Here is a 14412-nt window from a genome sequence, read left to right as displayed (position 1 = left end):
ATAAGACCTAACACTATAAAAACCCTAGAAGAAAACCTAGGCAAAACCATTCAGGACACAGGCATAGGCAAGGACTTCATGACTAAAACACCAAAAGCATTGGCAACAAAAGCCAAAATAGACAAAAAGGATCTAATTAAACTCCACAGCTTCTGCACAGCAAAAGAAACAAACATTAGAGTGAAGTGGCAACCAACAGAATGGGAAAAAATTTTTGCAATCTACCCATCTGACAAAGGGCTAATATCCAGAATCTACAAAGAACTAAACCAGATTTACAAGAAAAAAACAAACCCATTCAAAAGTGGGCGAAGGACACGAATGGACACTTTACAAAAAAAGACATATATGAGGCCAACAACATATGAAAAAATGCTCATCATCACTGGTCATTAGAAAAATGCTAATCAAAACTACATTGAGATACCATCTCATATCAGTTAGAATGGCGATCATTAAAAAATCTGGAGACAACAGATGCTGGAGAGGATGTAGAGAAATAGGAACACTTTACACTGTTGGTGGGAGTGTAAATTAGTTCAACCATTGTGGAAGACGTGTGGCGATTCCTCAAGGACTTAGAAATAGAAATTCCATTTGACCTGGCAATCCCATTACTGGGTATATATCCAAAGGATTATAAATCATTCTATTATAAGGACACATGCACACGAATGTTCACTGCAGCACTGTTTACAATAACAAAGACTTGGAACCAACCCAAATGCTCATCAATGACAGACTGGACAGGGAAAATGTGGCATATATACACCATGAAATACTATGCAGCTATAAAAAACCATGAGTTCATGTCCTTTGTAGGGACATGGATGAACGTGGAAATCATCATTCTCAGTAAACTGACACAAGAACAGAAAATCACACACCACATGTTCTCAATCATAGGTGGGTGTTGAACAATGAGAACACATGGACACAGGGAGGGGAGCATCACACACTGAGGTCTGTCAGGGGGCACTAGGGGAGGGACAGCAGGTGGTGGGGAATTGGGGAGGGCTAACATGGGGGAGAAATGCCAGATATAGGTGATGGGGAGGAAGGCAGCAAACCACATTGCCATGTATGTACCTATGCAACAATCCTGCATGTTCTTCACATGTACCCCAAAACCTAAAACACAATTAAAAAAAAATTGAGGCACAACATTTTTAATTCTGACTAAGGCTAATGTGTCTATTTTTTCTTTGGTTGCTTGTGCCTTTGGTATCATAGCTATGAAATTATTACCTAATCTAAGGTCATAAAGATTTACTGAAATATTTTAGGTCTCTGGTCCATTTTGAGTTACTTTTTGTATATGGTGTGAGGAAGGGGTCTAAATCTTTTGTATATGGATATCCAATTGTTCCAGTATAACACGACATCTTAATAGCCAATTTGTAGCTACTATCTGTTGAACACCTACTAAGAGCTTGGCCTGCCTAAACCCTTCACACATAGTATCTGACACCCTCAAAAAAACCCAAAAAACAAAAAACACTTGAAAAATATGCACCATTACTATTCCCATTATAAACACATAGGAGCTGTGAATTTGGGTGAGAATTATCCAAAGTCACAGAGCTGGCAAGTGGTAGAGTTGCTGACCCAGGCAGCTGGTCTTCAGAGTCCATATTCTTTGCAGCTCTGCCAGACTGCCCGTCTTGGGCACTAATGTTTGGACATGTTTGGGGCTCACAGATTAGGAGGCTGTGCCTTGCTAGGCAGAAGGGCAGAAGATGGCATAAAGATGGAAACCCAGGTCCTGCTGTCAAGTTGAGGCTGAGGATGCAGGAAATGATGCTGTCAAGAGCTATGGAGACAGCACCTGGCCGCAGCTCTCTGGAAACCCAAGGAGGACACTGGGAGAAGCAGAGTGGCTGGCAGAGGCATCCAGGGCCATCATTTTCCAGGCTGGCCCCTTTCTGGTCCAGAAGTTGTGTGGGAGTCTTCATTTTTTCCCTAGGCCAGGGAGGAAATGGCCAGGTACCAGCACAAGATATGGAGGCTCTGGGAACCGAACTTGGCCAGAAGCATCAGCCCAAAGCACGAAACAAGAACGTGCAGAACCATCCAGAGTATTCCAAGTGAATCTCACGGAGGCACCTGGACAGACTGACTGTATTTAATGCCAGTGGCCAGGACGCAGCAGCAAGGCGTTCCTCCCAGGAGTTCCGTCTTTTTTGCTGAACTCAGACTTCCCTTACATCCCGTCATGGTCCTTCTGGAGAGATGGCTGGGTCTAGAAAAGGCTTTTTTCTGTTCTGTTTTTCCCAGCTATGAATCACTCCATAAGGGATTTCTCACCAGGAGCCACACCTCCAAACTGTAGCATCCTCAATCCCAAGAATCTCCTAGACAGCTTCCGTGAGCCGCGCGAAGGAGCCCTGAGTGAGAAGGCCAGTTCAAGGCCAGGCCTCATTCCACTTCTTGTTTGGACTGCATTGTTTTGGGTCCCTGCCTGAATCAGCCTGGCTCGGGAGGTCCTGAGCGACTCTGGAATGGCAAACAATCTCTGCTCCCTGGCCCAGAGGGGCTGTTTGCAGAATCAAGTGTCACATTCTTACAGATTGAGTTACCCCAGGCCCAGCTGGGGCTGATCTCTAAAGAGGTGGCTGCAGAAACAGCTGTTGAGACAGCCCTGCCTCACTGTTCCCACCCTCAGGAGATGAATTTGGTGAGCCTCGGTGGCCTGGCTGGAGGGCACTGGCTATACGCCGCCGCCCACACTGGAGGCGCCCAGTTCACTGCAAGCTTCTCCCATGTGCTTGTTTTCAAAGCTTCCTGTGTCCCCTCCTCCTATATGTGCACCCCCAGCCTAACCCAGTTCCAGGCCTGGGGCCACTTAGGCTCCAAAGCATTTCCAAGAACAAAGGGACCCATGAAGGAAGTCACCACAAAGAAATCCTCTCAACTGGGGCCATCAGGGACCAGAATCTCCACTCCTAAGGGGCTAGGTGCTGTGGGCAGCCACTGGGGAGAGGTGTGGGGCCGTTCCAGCCTCACAGGGGCAGCAGGAAGCACTGAGCATGGTGTTTAAGCCTGTTTCCTCATTTGTAAAGTGAGTGCAATAAGAGCCCCTATTAAAAGAGACAAAAACATGTAATGTGCTGGGTCTGGAGGCTGCCACAAAGTCTGCACTCAATAAATGGAGGCTCCTTTTATTAGCAAGTATCCCATAGCTCAGAGCACTGTGCAGGGCAGGCTGTTCTCATTTGGAGTCTCAGAATGGATGTCTAGGGGCTGGTCTGAAATGTCTGAGTGGGGAGATTTCATTTCTGGCAAATTCACAGTGCTCTGTCAGGATGCTTCAAGGAAGAAGTGGCGGCTATCTGTGACTCCCATACCACATCAGGGGAGGGAAATCAGCACACCACTCCTCTGACAGTCTGGCCAAAAATGGCAGAAGAGAAGTCCTGGGCTACTGTGGACACAGCTCTGGTCTCCTTAGCCACAGCCCCCAGTGTGGACCCAAAATGGATTCTCAATGTCCAGGGCTGCCCCTTGGGCCCTGGAGCTGAGGACCTTAGTGGAGGGGAGAAGGAGGGCAGTGTCACAGCTGCGAGAAGCCACGCTAAGCGATTCACATCCTCAGCTGAATGCAGTTCAACCCTCAGTGCTCCCACTGCTTAAAGACTTTCTGACCCCGCCCCTCCATGCAGGACAGGGCTGGGAGCCTTGGGAGGTGATGCACTGAGACCACAGGTTTTAACAGGGCAGTATTCTCCCAGCAGCAGAGGCGGGGAGAGGGGCCATACTTGAAGGGGCAGGGAGGGCAGGCTGGACAGGGATGGGAAAGGCCTCAGTGCTCAGCAGGATGGGGTGGGGGCTGCTAGCTCTCTCCCAGCCTCGGGGGCTCCCTTCACGCCCAGCCACTCTTCTGACCTGAGCTGCCCTTTAGCTTGAAATGCTCTGAGGCCGGGCTGCAGGCTTGGGAGGAGGAGATGGGTGGAGAGAGAACAAGCACGCCCTGGGAGCGTGACTATAGGAGAAATGGGCCCCTCAAGTGCGCTGATTTCCGCTTCTCTGCTGCCTGCTTTCCCACCCACCTCTGGCTCTGGCTCATCTGCTCTTGTAATCGGGGTCCTGGGCTGGGTGCTACAGACGCATGAGGACAGGGGCTCGGCCGGGCAGCTGAGGGCACATCCTCCAACACTGCACTCCGAGGACCTCAATGGTTTTACTCAGGGGTGCCACTGAGGCACAGTCCCCTGGAGATGGTGGGCAGCTGCTCCAGTGGGGGGTGGAGAGGGGCGCCTAAGAGAGTGGGATTTCCATTCCCCAATCCTGCAGAAGGCAGGAGGCACGAAGGAGAGCGCCGTCCCTCAGCTGAAGGCCGCCGTGCCTTGCATTTCTGGTTAGGGCAAGCAAGGAGCCTGCCAGGCCCTGGCAGGAAGTACACGTGACCGGTGGCTGGCCAGGGCACAGAGACGCACTTCACACAGAAACCCAGGCCGGCGGGGTGGGCGGTGGGGGAGCAACTCCTGCAGATGTTACTAAGTGAAACCTGATGTGGTGACATGAGAATCCACAGAACGTCTCACAAACAACCTGCCCTGGGATGTTTTGGATTGAGTTTTGTGGTTATGACGTGAAGGAACCTCACATGTTGGGATAAAAATAGCCCTGGCTTCAGTACATAATGCGAGTTACAGTTCAACAGAACCAGATGTGAAAACGTCAGCCACCCAGTTCAGGCCTGGCAGGGTCCCTGCTCCACTCCAGCCTCCTTGCCTGCTGGGTCGGGGTCCATGTCCCTGGACAGCCTGTTGTGGGCTCAAGATTCGCTGCCTGGAGGATACAAGAGAAGGGCCAGAGGCTGCCCAGAGCAATCAGAGTCCAAGGAACCACACCATATCCAGGCCCTGTCACTGACTAGCAGGGCAGGGGACGCAGAGCTGCTTCTCAGAGGCCGGCTCCTCTCCTGTGAACCAGGCAGGGCTAAAGAGCATCATGTCATGCGTGGCACAGGAAGTGGTCGTCCACGGAAGGGGTTGGTGATGGAGAGGCTGGTATAGAACCAAGAGGATAGAGTGGGAAAGGGATAGCTTCTCCCAAAAATCAAGTGGCTGGAAGACAGGGAGGTGAGCAGGGTCTTGGGGGTGTGGAGTCTGCAGAACTGGAGGGGGTGCACAGCTACGTGGACAAAGGCTGCCGCAATAGCACACCATCTTGGGACGTCACTTGAGAGGTGACCACTTTCTCATCTGTGGGCCGGCCTAGGTTGGCAGGACAGGAGCGCTGGAGGCAGCACCCATAGCCAGGAGACTGCAGCTGCTCAGGTCAGAGCGAGAGAGAAGCTGATGGGACGCAGCAGGGACCAGATGGGACTTCCAGCTGACGCAGCAGTGGAGAGGTCACAGAGCAGCTTGCCACCGGGAAAGAGCTGTTGCTGCAGGGTGAGGGCTGGGGCCAAGGGCCCAGAGGAGAGGGTGAGGAAGAAGGCTCCCAGGGGTGGGGGGTGGACTGCTGGGGCTGGCTTTCCAACTGGTGACGACAGCCTGGCAGCACGGGTATCAGAGGATGCTGTTCTGGGCAGCAGTGCTGGGGGCTTCAGGTTCACTGTCGATAACAGGGTGATCGGTACCCCTGCCTTCCATTATTTTAATGAACTCTCAAAAATTGGTACTGACAGTTACTGGGCACCTGGTGCCAGGAATTCCGGGGTGAGTAAACTTGGCCTGTGTGGCCAGCGATGATGCTATTCAAACTGAGCTGATCACACAAATCACCCAGCACTGGGCAATGCTAAGGAGCCTCTGCCTGCACTTTCAGCGGGAGGTCTAAGAGGTCACAGCCAGGAGGGAGCAGATGTGAACTCCGCCACCCACCCAGGCAGACTGGGGCAGACTGTGTCCTGTAATAACCAAGACACAAGCAAATGCTCCCTTCACGTGCAGGTGAACCCAGATCCCTCCAACCCCAGTGCCCGTGCTCCCTAATGCTGCCTCCCGAGGCTGGGAGGGGTGAGTGGGAGGAATGGGAGGAAGGGACTGGTGTGGCCGGAGGACGTGGTAGGGGGCAGCAAAAGACAAGAGATGAGGCACTGCCATGGCCTGAGGCCGGGAAGGGATCTCTGAAGTCACTGAGAAGAGAGGACACACGCCTTCATCACTGCCAGGCTGTGGCCATGACCTGGCCCCTCTGCTCTTCCCCTCCAGCCATGGAAGCTTCCAGTGCTGCCAGGTGCAGGTGGGATTCTCCAGTGGGGTGAAGAGTGTGGGCTCTTGGGCCATGCTCCCGGCCCAAACAAGCGGGGAGTGACACAGAGCTGGCCTCTCAGAGCTGCTGCGAGGAGCCCAGGGGCTCACCCAGGGAGCCAGCACGCCTCAGTACTCAGAGCAGGGCAGGTCCTAATGTGACCTCAGCCATGATGATTGTTTCCATGATTACTGGGGAAAATGGCTTTCTGGCTATCTTCTGTCTGGTGACATGAAGATACTGCTGACATTTGTCTACAATACAATGTCCTGGGCTACAAGGAATGAAACCGAAGATGAACATTTCATTTTTTGATTTAGAGCCAGGGGTAAAAACACCTTGGATCACTGAGCCCTGAAAGATATATTGACATGAACAGTTTTTTTTGTTTTATGTTTTTTGAGACGGAGTCTTGCTCTGTTGCCCAGGATGGATGCAGTGGCACTATCTCAGCTCACTGCAGCCTCTGCCTCCTGGGTTCAAGCAATTCTCTTGTCTCAGCCTCTTGAGCAGCTGGGATTACAGGAACGTACCACCATGTCCAGCTAAATTTTGTATTTTCAGTAAAGACGGGGTTTCACCATGTTGGCCAGGCTGATCTCAAACTCCTGACCTCAGGTGATCCACCTGCCTCAGTCTCCCAAAGTGCTGGGATTACAGGAGCGAGCCAACGTGCCTACAACATGAACAGTTTTGTTTTTTTTTTTTTGAGATGGAGTTTCGCTCTTGTTACCCAGGCTGGAGTGCAATGGCGCGATCTCGGCTCACCGCAACCTCCGCCTCCTGGGTTCAGGCAATTCTCCTGCCTCAGCCTCCTGAGTAGCTGGGATTACAGGCACGCGCCACCATGCCCAGCTAATTTTTTTGTATTAGTAGAGACGGGGCTTCACAATGTTGACCAGGATGGTCTCGATCTCTTGACCTCGTGATCCACCCGCCTCGGCCTCCCAAAGTGCTGGGATTACAGGCTTGAGCCACCGCGCCCGGCCAACATGAACAGTTTTTAATCTCACCAGGAATGGGCCCAGTGGCAGGCAGGGAAAGTCAGGGAAGACTGGGTTTTTGGGGCAAACACAGTCCTGGGGTGACCTTTGGCCCCAGACTGACACATTGTTGTACATGGCCGAGGATCTAAGAGCTGCCTGGGTCTCCTCAGGCCTGGCTGCACCCTCTCTGGCAGCAGAGATATCCAGGCCCAGGGATGACAGACATGTCTCTAACAAAGGGCTGACCCTAGAGGCTGCCTCTGTCCTGCAAAGCTTTCTGCACAGGCTCAGGGTATGATGGGCCCACAGGCCTGTTTGGCATCACTGTCCCCAGAGCCAGCAGGACCCCTGCAGACTCCCCTGAGTGGAGACAGGGCACAGGAAATACAAAAGGAAGAGACACAGGAGACCCCACGGGTGGGAGGCAGGAAAGTGTGGTGTTCCTCCACCAGCTTCCCTCAGAGCTGCCCACCCAGGCTGCTTCCCATCCTGTTTGGTCCCAGGCGGCTCTCCCCCCAATCCTAGGGCTCTGTGCTCTGTGCAGGTCAGGAACGAAGAAGGCGGGGTGGGAGAAGCCTCTGCCTTAGCCACTCTGCGCGGGAGGGAGAGATGTTTATGCTAGGCCAGGCGAGAGGAAAATCCCATGTGGGCGACTCTGCCTCAGGGGGCCCTGGGAACCACTGCTGTGGTGCATTTAGGCCAACACAGCAGCTACCCAGGCATGTGATGGGCTTGCTTCTCCACTGCTGTGTGTGATCTGCGCCATTTGGTTCCCTACAGATAGCACCGACTTCATCTTTGCTAGGCTCCCTGCCTCTGAGGCTTTCCAGACAGTCCCTTTGTGCCTTTGGGACGATCTACCCTACAGGGAACAGCAGTGCCGCCTGCAAGTTTTCCAAGTTCTCAGGGCTGTGCCCTGGACAGCCAGAGGCAGGCAGAATCCAAACAGGAAGAGGATCTGGCTTCAAAGCCTTGTCCATGTGTCTGGCCAGATGGAAACAGACAGAATGAGCACCTCACGTGCCTGAGAAGCAGTCTGGGAAGGAGCAGCTGGCAGAGGGATGAGGGTGCACTTCCTGCGTGCCTTCTGACCTCAGCACCACCCTATGCATCCTCAGTGCCTGGTGCGTGCCCTCCTGGGGCTGTGGAGGTGGGAGAAGGGTAGGGCACACTCTGGCTTCCCCGGTTGTTCTCTTACTGGTTTGAGCTGACCTTTTAAAATCATGGCCCCATTTGTGCAATCTGATGCCAGCTGTGGACACGCTAGTGTGAATACATGTGGATCTGTTTGAAGCCTCCAGGCCCACACATGAGTCTCAGGTTAAGAGCTCCTGGCCAATAGAGTGTGGATTCTCCTCCTGCATCCCCCACTGCTCCCTGGGTGTGGATTCTTGAAGCAAGAAGTGTGACTGGCTGCAGGCATTTCCTTGGTGTTCTGTCCAGGATGGAGTTTCTTCCCATCTGGCATGCTTCGCTGTTTTTCTATGAATTTCCAGTGAGTCCCTGGCTGATGTGAGCTAATCTGACAGCCTCGGTGAGCTGGGGCAAGAGTCTCTACTGCCTCGGCCTTGTTCAAGGCCCGCCCATCTTGGCATGGCCAGGAGCTGGGGTTGAGAGTGCCCTGCCCTACAGTGCCCCGACCCTGGTTCCCAAGCAGCGCAAAGGCTTTGATGCTACACGCATCCTACTCCCCCAGCCCAGGCTGCCCTCGGCAGTCTCCTGGTCCTCATTCCACGAGCAGGAGCCCACATCACAGTCATCAACTTCTCTGGGAAGAGAAGTGCCCCAGGGAAGAGAAAAAACATAGGGAGGACAGGTCACAGAGGGCCTGGGAGGCCTGGGTGCTCTGGCTCCATCGCAAGGCTGTGCTGCCTTCAAATTCTCTGCTGCTGCCACTTTGAGGAGGAGGGAAGAGGCGGTGGCGCCTGGTTCCTGGGGAGGGAAAGTCAAGGGCGCACCCCCAGGGCTCCTCTGCCTGGGCCTCCTCCCTGCAGGATGCCTCCTCCTGGCTGCTGCCTATCTTCTGGTGGGTTCTCGCTGCTCCTCCCCACCCCACCCTCCCTTCCTAAGGAAGAACTCTCCCTTTCTCTCTTCCTTTCCTACCGCCTTCACTGGGCCCCCACGTTCAACCTCTGGCATTCCTGCCGTCTGTTCCAAGGATGTAAGGTTGGCCTCCATGTGCTGACTTGGGGACACAGGATGGAGAATGGACTCGCTCACCCAGGGGATAGAGGGTGGGAGCCTCAGCAGAGGTCCCGGGATCAGGATGTGAGAACCACTTCCCTGACCACAGCCACTGACTGCCTAGAACTGGGTTCCTGGGCAATGCCCCACATGGGCCTTCTGTGACTTGACCTGGCATGTTCTGGGGCACAGGCAGGCCTGTGGGGCTCTGGCCACCCCTTGCCAGGCACTGGGCCTGGTCTCAGGGCCAAACAGGGCTGGGGCACCTCCCACTGAGGCCAAGGAGGTGTTCTCGGGGCTGTGGGGGGAGGCTGCGGCTGCAAGACCCATAAACCTCTGTGACTCAAGGCTGCATCAAAGCATGGGATGACTAGGACCCCAGGCATGGATGTCCAGAGGGGCACAATGCACAGAGACCCCCCAGGCAGACACGAGATTCACTGGGAACTTTTCTACCAACTCGTGTCTCTAGGCATTTTCCAGGACTGCATCGCCAGAGGGAAGTGGCATCTGCCAGGGCCCAGGGAGAAGAGCCGGCCTGCTGTCTAGAAGGGACTTGGAGGCGAGGACCAGGAACGCTATGGCCGTCTTTACTTCCAAGTTACCTCTCTGACTGGAAACAGCCTGTGTGAATGATGCTGTCTCCTGCCTGGGCTGCCTGCCACGTGGAGCGCTATTTTAAGCTTCTCAGCGAGGAAGGAAATGGCCACCTGGTTTTCTTCCACCTGTGAGACCCCAAGACCAAAGCCCCTGGATTCTAGAATGGAGAGACGGTGCCCAGGCAGAGAGACGAGCAGCTGACCCAGATGGTTTCATGTTTAGCCAATGGCTGAAAGGCATCAAAGGTGCAGGGAGATGTGGAAAAAGGTCTGTGAGGGTCTCTAGAGGCTGCTGGAGGATGAGGGCTGCCTACCTCTGGGGCATCTTGAGGTGGCAGATCGCCAGGAGCAACCCAAAGATCCCTCACACCTGGCAGAGCTCCAGAGATCCTGAGCAACAGCCCAAAGGACTACCGTGGTCCAGCCCGAGACCTGGGCTTCCAAAGCCCCTGAGGTCGGAACCTTCAGGAGAAGACTTACCGGAGGTGTTCAGTAGGCCGGCTCTGCCGGGGGTGGGCACCTGGAGCTCTGAGTGGCTGGTCCGGAGGTCAGGGCCATCAAGGGGGCCTGGATCATCTGTCTGGCCTGCGGGGGAGGAAGCAATTTCTGCCAGCACCTCCAGGTCCTTCAGGATCACCTGGGGAGAGAATTGGGGTGGGAGGGATGAGCTCTCTGCGTGAGCTGTGCTGACCTGGGCAGAGGTGTGGTCGGCGGCCCACCCACCGGTTGGGAGGGGTCTGCAGACGACAGCAGGCTGGGGACAGCCATTAAGGCCATAGCTGCGCATGCTCAGAAAGGTGACCTAGAGGACACGGATTGAAGGGAACATAGACCACAGTGAACGGGGCCTCTGGAGGAAGGAAACTGGAATCCGAAGATGGCAAGTCAGCTTCCCCCAAATCCCTCTCCTCTTGGGTCCCCTGAACTGGGCTCTGAGGCTCCCTAGGAGTCGCAGGACTCAGGAAGCAAGGTGTTCTCTGCACAGTGTGCATTTCAAGGCCTCCAGGATGCACAAAGCTCCCAAAATGCCCTCCAGGCCATGAGTGACTGTGTGCGGTAGCCACGGACCCATCCACCCTTGGGCCACAGAGCAGCTTCTTCTGCAGAGGTGACACCAGTCCACTGCAGACCCTACAGGGCCCTCCACATTTGGCATGTTACTCTGGGGTCCAAGATAAAGAACTTCCTAATGTCCAGACATGTCAGGTGGTCCTCAGTGGCTGTGACGTGTCCCTGCACAGGTTTGGGTGGGGTGAGGCTCCACCCAGCCTGATCATCTATCTGCTGAGTTCTTCTGAGACAGAGGCAGAGTGGGGTGTGGGGCCAGAGCCGAGTGTGAGTGCAGGTCAGCGCTGTGTCACTATGTCCCCAGGGCTGCTCTACAGCCCCTGTATCCTTAGAAGCCTTTCCTCACACGGCACCCATTTCTGCTTAGCACCAAGAGCCGGCACTCTGCTGCAATGGGCAGTGGGGAGAGAGGCTGGGGCCCTGCACTGCTGGGAGGGGCTTCACTGTGTGTGTGTGTGTGTGTGTGTGTGTGTACACCTGTTTCAGGGGCTGCTGAGGCCTTCTGGCCACCTTCTGCTGGCTCTGCTCGTCCTGCAGGGAACTCCTCACACTGTGGGTGGTTGCCTGCTCTTTCTGCCCCTCACTCCTCTCTGGCTCTGAAAAGGGACTGTGCCTGTCCACCCAAAAAGGTATATCTCCAGGACTGTCCCTGCACACAGCAGATGCTCAGCAAACATCAGGTGAATCGGCGGCTGCCTGTGCCTCTTCCTGGGCTACTCTGAGCCCAGGCCAAGAATAACCATGGCAACCAGGGGCTTCAGCCCTGGACCAGGAAGTGGGACAGAGCCTGATGGGCAGGGCCACGTGGACCAAGACCAGCCAGATGGGTGGAATATGGGAATACAAGATAAAGCTAGCACTATAGGGTTCCCACTGGGGGATTAAAATGTTCTGGAATTAGATGGGGGAGATGGTTGCAAAAACCTTGTAAATACACTAAAAGCCAGTGAATTCTATACTTCAAAAAGGCAAATTTTATCTCAAAAACAAAAAAGATAAGGCCTGCCCCCTCGAAAGCCATTCCTGTCATAGCAAACACAGTGCAGTGCCTCTCCCACACTGCCCAATTGTCACTTCTTCTCCTGGTTCCTCTAGGCCAGCCCTGGCACACCCGGCCGGGAACCCCTTTGCTTGCTCACCCATTCCCGCCCCTCGGCCTTCAAACAGCATCACGTGTTGGCACGCAACCTCCCGGCCAGCCGCAGCCCGGCCTCACCCAGGCAGGAGCTGGCACTCACTCACACAGACCCGACTCCCACTGTCCAATTCTGTCCTTCCCCTCGTGGCTCTCCCACTCACGGAGACTGGGATGTCTGTGGGCCCCTGCTCTGTGCCAACGGCTGCTCTGGGTTCTGGGGCTGTACAGGTGCCAGCACTGCCCATGGCCTGGCGCACAGAATGGAGAGCTGATGATCCATGTGGCTGAGAAACGTGGCTGCCACACAGCTCAGTCATATGGTAGGAGCAGGGGCTGCCTCTTCACCCAGGCCAGGAGCTGGGGAGCCCTGGTGGGTCTCAGCCTAAGCAGGGAGGGCTGAGGCCTCTGCTTACACTGAGGACAGAACCTCCAGGGATTCTTTGCTTCAGCCACAGAAGAAAGACGCACAGGGCGGAGAGGATGGGGAAGCAGCACAGCAGTGAGTGATGCTGCGGTCCTGCCCGATTCATCCTGCCACAGCATGACGTATACAGGCCAAACCCCAATACTTGCTCGACTGTCCAAGCACGGCCATGGAGGGGGCTCAAGATCAGGAAATGAAGTTGGAGGGGGGCGCTGGGGGAATGACTCACCCAAAATTAAACAGGAAAGAATCAAGCCAACAGCTCCTCAGACAGTTACCCAGAGAGCTGTCACAGGTAGACACCCACTCCTAGGTAGTTACCAAGAGAACTGCAAATGTCTGTGCCCATCAGACTTACATATAAACGCTCGCGGCGGCATTATTCCTAATAGCCAGAGAATGGAAACCACCCATTCATGCAGTGGAGACACGAAGAAATGGAATGTGGCATGGCCGCACCAGGGAATATTATTTGGTAATAAAAAGAAATGAAGTACTGGTACCTGCTACGTGTGAATGAACCCTGAAAACACCTGCTGAGGGAAAGAGGCCAGCCACAAAGACCACACCCTGTATGACGACTCCATTAATAGGCAAATCCACAGAGACAGAGGGTGGGTTTGTGGTTGCCAGGGGCTGTGGGAGGGAGGCACAGGGAGTGACTCCTAATGGGTGCAGGGTGTGTACAGGGCTTCTTTCTGGGGTCATGAAAATGTCTGGAATTAGTAGTGATAGTTCTATAATCTTGTGAAAATACTAAAAGTTACTCTATTGCATACTTTTAAAGTATACAACAGAGTGGTTTTATGAATTTTATGGTCTGGGAATCGTACAAAAAAAAGGGAGTAGCAAAACCCCAAATCAGCAACCTAATTCCTAACTCATCTGCCCTTGCTCTGCCTGCAGCCCAAGGTGGAGGGCTGTCACCCACTCCCTGTGATCTCTCGCCTGATCCAGGCGAGATGAGGAGCACAGTGAGGCAATGTCTCTTTACATCACTTCACCCCCTGCCCCCATGCTGCCCATCCCAGCCACGTCTGTCTGTATAGGGGACAGAGGCACACGCCTCTGGGCAGCCAACACTAGTGGCCACGTGCAGCAAGGGAGGAAAGTGGGGAGAAAAGTGTGAGCCAGTGGGGCGGCTGGGGCCAGGTCGGCACTCGGCAAGATCCCCGAGCCACGCGGACAAACTGATTGACGCTGGGTATCTGGCAGGTGCCTATTTCCCTGTTGGAAAGAGGGCTGGGAAGAGCCACCGGCACGCAAGAGGCCTGGCCTGTGCAAGCTCGCCTCCACCCGTCAAGTGGCTCCAGCGCCAGGCTGCAAAGGACGAGGAGGCAAGAGGAACAGGTTGTCCTCGCTCCCGGTCACAATGAGTGCCCTCACTTGTCACCAGTCTCACCTCACACAATACACACAAGGGATCTGAGACTTGGAGAGTCACCTGCTCAAGGTAACGGTGAGTTCACCTCAAACCCGGCTCTGGTCCCCACACCTGAGCCTGCTGATAACACTACACAGGGCTCTGTGGTCAGACAGGCCTGACATCCAATCCTGACACTGGACCAGTTAACTACAGCCACACAACCCTCCCTCTCTGGACAGCTACTGAGCAGCTGCTGTGGGCTGCTCCTTTGCTGGCTGTAAGACACACAAGGCTGGGCAGGCTAGGCTCTGCCTTCAGCGAGGTCACAGACTCCTGGAGGAGACAGGCGGTGAGCATTTACTGATAATACAGGGCAGGTGCCACGGACCCAGAGACGATGCCTGAGTGGAGCCCAGAGGCTCTGGAAGTAGTTGAGCATGAGCTGG

The 14412-nt window shown here is 54.5% G+C and overlaps 1 protein-coding gene across 1 annotated transcript in view; it reads right to left on the bottom strand.

Annotated features, from left to right (window-relative positions):
• The window catches only part of VAC14 (VAC14 component of PIKFYVE complex), a 124883-nt gene that overhangs the window by 51589 nt on the left and 58882 nt on the right, over positions 1-14412 (bottom strand). The window contains exon 13 of the mRNA XM_012437464.3: positions 10451-10607. Within this exon, the coding sequence (XP_012292887.1) occupies positions 10451-10607 (157 nt within the window). The remainder of the gene's footprint in view (positions 1-10450; positions 10608-14412) is intronic.

This window comes from Aotus nancymaae, unplaced genomic scaffold (genome assembly GCF_030222135.1).
Source record: "Aotus nancymaae isolate 86718 unplaced genomic scaffold, 86718_ANA_hifiasm-v0.15.2.pri h1tg000030l, whole genome shotgun sequence".
NCBI classification, from domain to species: Eukaryota; Metazoa; Chordata; class Mammalia; order Primates; family Aotidae; genus Aotus; species Aotus nancymaae.
Note: the sequence above shows the minus strand (reverse complement) of the source record. Positions and strands in the feature narration are given on the sequence as shown.